Source organism: Mastomys coucha, unplaced genomic scaffold, assembly GCF_008632895.1.
Source record: "Mastomys coucha isolate ucsf_1 unplaced genomic scaffold, UCSF_Mcou_1 pScaffold6, whole genome shotgun sequence".
Classification (NCBI taxonomy): domain Eukaryota; kingdom Metazoa; phylum Chordata; class Mammalia; order Rodentia; family Muridae; genus Mastomys; species Mastomys coucha.
In genome coordinates, this window is record NW_022196912.1 from 101,799,696 (window position 1) to 101,809,695 (window position 10,000).

Consider the following 10,000-nt stretch of genomic DNA (forward strand, 5'->3'; position numbering starts at 1 on the left):
AAAAAAAAATAGGGGCTGGAAAGTAATTCCTCGGTAGTTAAGAGCAATGGCTGTTCTTTCAGAGGACTTGGATCATATTCCCAGGCTCCATAAGGTAGCTATCTATAACTCTAGTTCCAGGAGATCCAATGCCCTCTTCTGGGCAGGAACATGTTTGGTGCATAGATATGCCTGCAGGCAAAACACCCATAGGGCTCCTGAAATCCTCTGTCCTTTGCATGTACATGTAAGGCATACACACATGAGTGCACACACTTGCACACCACAAAAACAGAGAGAGAAAAAAGAAAGTTATCCCCTGTTCTTTTTTTTCAAAGATATGTTTATTTTATGTAAATGAGAGTTCTGCCTGTATATGTGTCTGTGACCTGTGTGTGTGTGTGTGTGTGTGTGTGTGTGTGTGTGTGTGTGTGGTGCCTGCAGGAGTCAGACAAGCCTGGGGTTGTCAGATCCTTGTGAGCTACCATGTGGGTGCTGGGAATAAAACACGGGTCCTCTGAGAGAATAGTCAGTACTTTTGACTGCTAAGTCATCTCTCCAACCCCTTCTTTTCTTATTTTTAAAGTCAACATCATTTTGGGGGGGACAAGGATTGTGTCATGGCAGGCACACAGGAATCAAAGGACAGCTTTCAGGATTCCATTCTCTCCTTCTACCATGTGGGGTCCAAGGATTCGACTTAGGTCCATCAGGCTTGGTGGCAAGAGCCTTTAACCAATGAGTCATCTTGATGGTCCAATTATCATTCTCTTAGTATTTAATATACAAATGATACCCCCAAAAGACAATCCTCTTGGATTTACTCCAAGCCAAAATCATAGCACCCTGCTCTTTGAATCACATGCAGCACCAGTTCACCTCCCGAGCGCCCTCGGGGGTGGGGGTGGGGGAGGCCCTCCCAGCATTGCAGGGGATTATCTCACAAACTTGTCATCTCAAAGTACAGTGGTCTAATTAGACAGTACGATGCTGCATTCTGATTGTGGGGTTCAGTTTTGTTTGAAACTCTCTAGTCCAAGCTGGCCTTGAACTTGTGATCCTCTCAGTTCTGTTTCCTGGGTGCCACCAGGCCTGGCTGGTTATGACACAAGACAAGCAGGACACAATCTCAACAATGGACGAAAGACTTCAATGGAGAGAGAAGGGTACTCTCAACGACTGTGCTGAAACAATCTAAACAGGCACATGCACAAATGATTCTCCACTTCATGCACAAAGATGAACTCAGAAGCCTGATGACCTGAGTTCAGTCCACAAGAACCTATGTAAAAATGCAGGTGTGGTGGTGTGCGTCTGTAATCCCAGCATTCCCTAGGGCACGTTGAGAAGTGGAGACAGGAAAATTGGCCTATTTCATGGACTAGCCATCCTAGAGTACATCATAGTATACGACATAGAAACACGAGACTTTGCCTCGGACACAAGACCGAAGAAGGGAACAAGCTCCTGAGAGGTGTCCCCTTGGTTACACATACACTCACATAACTATTTTCCAAAGCCAGATTTCTAGAATTTTATCTTACGAATAACCAAAAGGGAGACTTCCCCTTGCCCTCCCCCAAGTCTTCCAGCCACTGACCTGACTGTTGACGCCCTGAAGCCTTAATCAAGGAGCAACAGAGAAGCCCTTGGGTTCTCTTGACACCACACCTCGAGTGAACTTCAACTCCACATGCGAACACAGCTGAGCGTGGGAATGCCGACCTGAAGTTAAAGAGCTTAGGAGTCTGGCATGAGCAATGCTGTGGTAGCAATGACCCGTGGTGATAGGACATATGCTTGTGGTGCTTTGGGTTTTGTTCTTCTGGGCCAAGGTCGAGGATGCTCTCCCACGGGTGTAAGCAAAAAAGGAAGAACTGGGTAGAAGAAACCTGACTTCACCCATCACTGAAATACTTCGTACCTGAGGCGCAGCCACCTTGAGAGAAAAACATGGTGGCGGTGCTTCACGGTCACCTGACAAAGAGCCTTAGGTTTAGTGCTAACTCAGAAGGAAATAGGCTGTCGCTAAGAGGCCCCCCTACAGCACCCGAGCACTCACAGCCAAGTCTGGGCTTAGACCCAGCAAACATATAAGATGACCACCAGAGCCACCAAAAGGGTGGGAGGCCTGCTGTTGCCAGGTCCACCCTCGTGGATCACAATGGCTTCGTGAGATCATGGAATGTTGAAGATAAAAGGAAAATCACAAAGTCATAAGCGGGTGGGCATCCTTTTTGACCAGGGTCCAATGAATAGAGCTCTACCATTGTCCCTGATGAGTCCCAGGCCTAGCTGGTGACAATCCCATACATGCCGGATCCCCATCAAGGCCGGCCATCCTCTAAGCTTGCTGGGATGAAAAAACAGCTACAGATTCCCTTGGGATTCACCCTCAAGAGAGCAGTGCACATAGTTTGAAACAGAGCCTAATGGACAGGTGTGCATCTTAGGGAAGCAGCTACCAGGGGACAAGAAGCTGTCACCAGCCCCCAAGGGAGTCCTGGCAGCATGGAAGACTTCGATGATAATGAGCCTCTTGAGTCCGAGGCCAAAGGTGAAAAGGCTCCTAATTCTCACCCTTCCCAGGGTTGTGTCCAATCGATCTGGCAGATTGCAAGTGCCCTTCTCCCTCTGCCCAAGTCTCTGCAATGAAGATAATGAAGTATGACATTAGGGACAGGGTTCAAAAACCACTCAAATAGTGAGATGTGATGCTAGACTTGGCTCTTAGGAGCTCTAGCCAATCTTCATTTCTATTTTGTGGATTGGTTGACATCCCACTGATAGCTAGAAATCAGCCACGTTAGGATTGTTTACACCACATGGATTGGCCAACAGTTGTTCATTTGCTAGCATCCCCCGGTTGAGTGGAATTCTAAAACTGTTTGAGGGGCTAGAGAGATGGATCAGCACTTAGAACTTTCCACTCTTCCAGAGTACTTTAGTTCAGTCCATAGTGACTCAATAACCTGTAATGCCGACTCCACGGGTCTTGATACTGGCTTCTGGCTTCCATAGGCACTGCACACACACACACACACACACACACACACTTTGTTCTTTCTTTCCCTTCTTTCTCTGCCTCTCTGTGTCTCTGTCTCTATCCCTCTGTCTCTGTCTCTCTCTGTCTCGTCTGTCTCTGTCTCTCTGTCTCTGTCTCTCTGTGTCTGTGTCTGTGTCTGTGTCTGTCTCTCTGTCTCTCTGTCTCTGTCTCTGTCTCTGTCTCTCTCTCTCTCTCTCTCTCTCTCTCTCTCTCTCTCTCTCTCTCTCTTTGTTTGACATATAAAGAAACTGAGACTTGGGACTTCATCCCTTTTCTCAGAGCACAGAGCTGCCGACTGGGCCACATCCTTCCTGACTCCTGAACCACTGCTGCTCAAATTACACATTACACAGAAACTTGTCACAGAGGCTTGGGAATAAATATTGGGACCTGACTCTGTGAGCAAAAACTAAGACATACACCTACTTGGGGTCATTCAGGAGCCCACCATCTAGAATCTGAATTGTGAAGGTAGGGGTATGTAATGTTAGCCCACTCAAAAAGCTGGTATACATGTATGAAATTCTCAAAGAGTAAAAATAAAATGAACAGGCAAAAAAAAAAAAAGAAAGGAAAGAAATAGGCTGGCCCTATCTGCTAGGCCTTCCAGCAGCACAAATATGACTTCCTGAAGCACTGAGGCCTGCGGATGCTGAAGGATTCATCTCTGAATGCTGTGTGTGGCTTTCAGGGGCCCACCATGCAGTAGCCCAATGAACAAACCACATCTAGCAAGCATAGGGGCACACTGCTACTCTCAGCAGAGCCTCATTCGATGAAGACAAGCACGCTTAATCATAGCAATGAACTTTAGCTCAGGAGACATCTTCAATCCTCTCCATCATAGTCCCAGGAACACTTCTGGACTTGAAGGAAGAGAAGCTAGGCCAGCTTCTTAGAGGTCCCCCTTGCTCCCAGGAACACATCTCCATCTTTCCTTTGCATCTGATCCCGGTCCTGACCTGTTATCCCCTTCGCCTACCTCCCCGCTGCACAGTGTGTGACCGTGAAGAAGTTCAGGCTTTGGGGCACATCATTCAACCAGAAAGATTAGCAGGCTCAACAGTAGACCCCAAAATCCTTCCATGCAAATGATGAGGGAGGAACATGGGCAAGGATCCCACCAAAAGCAGTCAGATCAGGGAAGTGGGACTGGATGGAGCAGCCAGTTGACAGAGGACACAAGAACTCCAGCAATTCAGCCATAAGGAGGTCTTAGAGAAGGAGGTTTCCCTGGCAGGGCTGATATGTGAGGCTTGGGACAAGGGCTGCAGACAAGACATGGAAGGCTGAAGAGAGAGGCAGAGACTAATGGAGTCAGTGGTAGGTGTCACTCGATACACCGCAGGTTTAATTCCCAGAATGGGATATGGTTTTTGTTCCAGATGAGACTGAAGCTGCATTGGCACATCAGAACAGCGATGACACCCTCTACTGTGAAGCTGAAACCCTTCCAAGTGTTGAGAAAGAGAAAGCTAACCGGGAAGACTCGGAAACCGACCTGGAAATTGAAGGTGAGGTGACATCTGAGGAGAGGTGGGTGGCAAGGCAGCTTCCTCAGAAACTAGAGAGACTGAGTTCCACTAGAGTGTTCCTCTCTGTCCTGCTGGAAAATTGTAGCCGGAAGGTTGTACTCAATTCTAGACCACCTTGTCCTCCTGGCTGGCTGGGGACAGAAGACACAGGACCTTCTGAGCAGGACCCACATCAGGTCATTGCTAAGATCTAAACCAACATGCAAAAGTTTCTGATCTCTCTCATGTGATTTTCTTTTAAAGTGTGTGTGTGTGTGTGTGTGTGTGTGTGTGTGTGTGTCTGTGTCTGTGTGTATGTGTGTGTGTGCACAAGAGTATAGGTGCTTTAGGAAACCAGAAGGATCAGATCCCCACCTGGCCGGGCGGTGGTGGCACACACCTTTAATCCCAGCACTTGGGAGGCAGAGGCAGGCAGATTTCTGAGTTCGAGGCCAGCCTGGTCTACAGAGTGAGTTCCAGGACAGCCAGAGCTATAAAAAAAAAAAAAAAAAAAAAAAAAAAAAAAAAAAACCAAAAAAAAAAAACAAAAAGGCAGATCCCCACCTGGAACTGGAGTTAGAGGCAGTTGCAAGCTTCTTCACATAGGTTCTGGTAAATTCAAATTCAGGTCCTCTGGAAGAGCATTATGTGCTTTTTTTAACCTCTGAGCTACGTCTTCGGCCTCACCTTGCCAGGTCCAGTGTAACTCTTACATAATTTCCATAGTCCCAGAAGGCAGACTTTATTACATCTTTTCTAGAAAAGGAACAGAGACTTAACAATTGTGAGAATCACCCAAAGTCACCAAGAACTGGCCAGGGCTACATAAACTGATGCCATGTTTGACCTGTCTTCAGCAGTCAGTATTCCATGCTGTGCCCTAGAGTGTCTCTGTAGCCCTTATTCAGTGGCTTTCTGGTCACCTGAGAGTTCTTACTTCTCCCGCTTCAGAGTTCCAAGTTTCATCTCAACAAATCAAGCATTCCTGGTTACCCTAGCTGATGGGGTTCAAGCAGACACTCTGTTCTTGCAAACAACACCTTCACCATCCCCTTCTTCTTAATATCCCTAAGGTGAGAGATGCCGAAAAGATCATTTGTGAGCATCTGTGAACAAAGGGAGAATGATGCTGGCCCCATTGGCTGAGAAACAGCCTCCAGTTTTGCAAGCTTAGGCTAGCCCAAGTCACCCTTCTTTTGTTGGTTCTGTTTCATTGAGAGAGGGTTTCATGTGGTCCAGAGTGGCCTTGAACTCATTACATTCCAAGGATGACCTTGAATTCTTGATTCCCCCATCTCCAAATGCTGAGATTACTTCTATGCCTCATTAACCCCCTCCTCTTGTGTGATCTTAAACACAGATGGCAGGCAGTGATTCCTAGGCCATGGGAATGGGGAGATGGGGCAATATGAAACTTACCCACAACATTCGCTTATAAGACCTTCCCACCAGTCAACATGCAAATTCCCTCTTCTACTCAGAACTCCTCCCCACTTTTGGCGGTTTGAATAAAAATGACCCCCCTATCGGCCCATAAGGAGTCACACTATTAGGAGGTGTGGCCTTGTTGGAGAAGGTGTGTCACTGGGTGTGGACTTTGAGGTATCGGATGTTCAAGCCAGGCCCAGTTGTGTCTCAATCTCTTCCTGCTGCCTGCTGATCTGGATGCAGAACTCTCAGCTCCTTCTCCAGCACCATGTCTGCCTGTGTGCTGCCATGCCTCCCTCCATGACGATGATGGACTAAACCTCTGAACCGTAAGCCAGCCCCAATGAAATGTTTTCCTTTATTAGAATTGCTGTGGTCAAAGTGTCTCTTCACAGCAACAGAAACCCTGACTAACTGCGCCCCAGAAATTCTTTCTTGCTTCTTCTGCACTTTAAGGCTGTTGTTAATTTTGCTTACAGCACCTCATTTTACCTAACTAGAAGATGTGACAAAGAGCAATACTGGATGTTTTGCCTGAGGTTCCTGGTTCCATTTTATTCTCCATCATCTTGGAAGGCTTGATGCCCACTGACCGTGGGCCAGGCTGGACTGAAGTCTGAGGACCAGGGAGCCCAGAGGTTTGCAATAGAAAGACAGGGTTCTCCTTCTGTTAGTGTGGACTATCTGTGTAGAATCTGTGTCTCCTTTTGTCACTGAGGAAGTAGAGTCAAAAGTGGGAAAGCCCACCAGGATAGGAAAGCCCGCTATGGTGCAAGCTTGCTTATTCCCAAACAATTTCCTATTTTCTGCCTTGGGCTGATTTGTTGTCTTGAGACTGTTACCAGAGTTTTTAGGGTCAGAACCCTAGTTGTTAATGCTCCCAACCCTGACAACCTTAACAACTGGGCCCAGCCACCCATCCTCAATAGGTCAATTAAAGACACAATTAATGAAAGCAGGAAAAAAAAAAGGGAGATTTGCTCAATGTGGCCACATTGTGAAGAAGAATAAAAAGAAATCTAGTGGCCCACCCTCACCAAGTACATTTTCAGGATCCTAGCATAAGGTTTGGGTTTAGAGAGCAAGGAGTATGCACAGCTGGGCAATCCAAGGCCAGATGTGGTCCAGCTCCTCATCAATGGCTCTGCTCCTCTCTCCTTCAAGCTTCTACTCTGGCTGGCTCTAACTTCAATCTTTTCCTGTTCTTTACATGAGATTCCTGGAGAAAACTAATTCCATGGGGTTCATTGTTTAAATAATCTGATGGGCAAAGGGAGTGATACAAGTGTCTCTTTTTTAAAAAAAATAAATAATTTTTAAAAAAATTAAATTAAAAATTTTAAAAATTAAATTAAAAATTTTTTAAATTAAATTAAAATTTTAAAAAATTAAATTAAAAACAAACTAGCTTTCTGTTTAAGCAGGTGCTTCCCTAAATCTTTGGCAAAGCACTAGTCATGGCTCATGCTTTTTTGCGGTGCTGGAGAATCAAGCCAAGGCCTCACATAGCCGTGACCCCACTCTAAGGCTGAGCTGCACTGCTAACCACGGCTTGTGTTCTAACAGTCCTAGCTGGGGCTGAAGAGATGGCTCAGTGGCTAGGAGTCCTGATTGCTCTTCCAGGGGATCCAGGTTCTGTTCCTAGCACCAACATGGTGCTTTATAGCTACCTGTAACTCTAATACAAGGGGGTCCAATACCTTCTGTTGGTGCCTACAGACACCAGCACACATGCAATGCACAGACATACATGCAGACAAAACACCTATACACAGAAATTAAATAGTAATAGTAAAACAAAAACAAAAAACAAAACAAACAAACAAACAAGCAAAACCAGAAAAACATTGCTAACCCAGATGGTGGTGGCTCACGCCTTTAATCCCAGAATTTGGGAGACAGAGGCAGATGGATCTCTCAGTTCAAGGTCAGCCTGGTCTACAGAGCGAGTTCCAGAATAGCCCTGGGTTACACAGAGAAACTCTATCTTGAAAAACAAAAATTAAAATTAAAAAATTAAAAACAAAAAACAAAAAAACCGTGCTAGTGAAACTGAAATTGAAATATAGACTCCTTCAACCATCAAAAGTTAACAGTTCTGGGCCCCCTCCTTTGCCCTTCAGTGTTGCCTCACGTGCAGCAGAAACACACCAGAAATCATCATATGCGTGACTGTAAATTAATTTGTGAACATCACACCTTCAGAAACCTTTTACTGTAGCCACGTTCTGATGACCTCAACATTTGGTCCCACTCCTGTACACACATGGAAGAGCCGGGTCCTAGAGCACAAGCCCAGATCCCAGGCAGAGGAGCATGTCCCCTGGGACTAGAGTGGAGGAACTGAGGCAGACCAGAAATGAAACCTGACTTCATTCTGATTTTCTATACAGACACAGAGAAATTCTTCAACATCGGACAGAAGGAGCTGTACCTGGAGGCCTGCAAACTAGTGGGTGTAGTGCCTGCCACCTACTTCATCCAGAACATGGAAGAGTCCTGCGTGAACCTCAGCCACCATGGTCTAGGCCCCATGGGTACCAAAGCCATTGCTATAACTCTGGTGGTGAGCATGCTGGCCAGTGAGACACATCGAACCTGACAGAAGACGACTAACGGGGTGGCTGGTTTGAGATTCAGAGGGAGCCCCCTTTGGTGTCTAAAGACCAGTCTGCCCTGGACCTTTCTTAGTCACTGGCCATTTTAGTCATTTTTCCCTGTTAGTTCATGGAAGAGGCTGTACTTTGAAGACTGTGGCCTTCCCTAGTCGGGAAGCAAGTCATCAAGCCTGTGGGTCCCAGAAAAATGTATGGGCTAGAACCAGGCCCAAGAGTTACTACGGTTACAAAATGTAGGCCTGGGTCTCCACTCCAAAGCTGACTTTGGCCATGCATAGAGCCACTACCGAGCCACTCCACTCAATGTCTATCTTTCACATTCACATTTTTTAGACATCCTATTGCAGAGTAAATCGCATTTTTCCTCATGGATAACATTAACTCTTACCTTGCCATGACCAAACAAGGACCTGACCTTGGCTTCATCACAGATTTATATAATCAATTACATAAAACTGGCTATGTCATGGAGACTTTGACAACTGCATTTCACTGTCTCCATGACTGTTCACTTAAGAGCATGAAGAGGAGGTTTGATTTCAGAGAAGCCCAGAGAAGTAAATAGGCAGATCTTAAAGAGGGGACATCTAAAAACCAGTAAGAGAGAGATGGCTCAGTTGGTAGAGCGTCTGCCACACAAGCATGAGAAGCACAGGTTAGATCCTCAACACTCATGTAAAAGCCAGGCTTTGTGGTATCTACCTGTAACCCTGGCCCAGGTGGGACAGGGACCTGCAGATCCCTGGGTCTCACTGTGTGCCAATCATGAGCTAGACTATCAAGAATGCAGTGGCAGTTTTGCATGGTAGTGAGAATGCCTTTAATCTCAGCACTTGGAAGGCTGAGGTTGACAGAGCTCCAGGAGTGTAAGGCCAGACAGGTCTCCGTAGTAAGTGCCAAGCCAACCAGGAATATACAATGAGCCCTTGTCTCAAAAAGGGGTGGGGGGATGTTGAACAATAGAGTAAGATATCTTGATCTCAACCTCTGGCTTTCTCATGCTGTGTACACAGGAACATATGCACAACATGTACATTCACACACACTCACACACACACACTCACACATACGTATGCATGCACACCGTGCAGTGGTGGTCCATGCCTTCAGTCCCAGCACTCAGGAGATGTCTGTGAGTTCCAGGACAACCTGATTTTACAGAAGGAGTTCCAGGACAGCCGGTGCCACACAGAGAAACCCTGTCTCAAAACCCTGCCTGTCCCCCCAGCTACCACCCAAAATACACATACACACAAACACTTTTTTTTAATTAGTAATAACACTGTATATGGTAATAACACTGCTTAATGCTGCTATGGTGGGAAGCACTTGGCAGGCAGAAGTGGAGGGATCAGGATTTAAAAGTCAAATTGGCCTAATAGTGAGTTCTAGGCAAGCCTGGGTCTATATGAGAC

The 10,000-nt window shown here is 46.3% G+C and overlaps 2 protein-coding genes across 4 annotated transcripts in view; one reads left to right on the forward strand and one right to left on the reverse strand.

The window, feature by feature from the left end:
- Angel1 (angel homolog 1) overlaps positions 1–2,107 on the reverse strand; it is a 36,780-nt gene extending 34,673 nt beyond the window's left edge. Inside the window, exon 1 of the mRNA XM_031355422.1 lies at positions 1,580–2,107. The gene's annotated coding sequence lies outside the window, so the exon portion shown is untranslated. The remainder of the gene's footprint in view (positions 1–1,579) is intronic.
- An 84-nt stretch (positions 2,108–2,191) lies between these two features.
- The window catches only part of Lrrc74a (leucine rich repeat containing 74A), a 36,697-nt gene continuing 28,888 nt past the window's right edge, over positions 2,192–10,000 (forward strand). For all 3 annotated transcript variants that reach the window (XM_031357104.1, XM_031357103.1, XM_031357105.1), the window contains exons 1-3: positions 2,192–2,536; positions 4,411–4,539; positions 8,361–8,533. In XM_031357104.1, the coding sequence (XP_031212964.1) occupies positions 2,491–2,536; positions 4,411–4,539; positions 8,361–8,533 (348 nt within the window). In that variant the 5' untranslated portion in view covers positions 2,192–2,490. The remainder of the gene's footprint in view (positions 2,537–4,410; positions 4,540–8,360; positions 8,534–10,000) is intronic.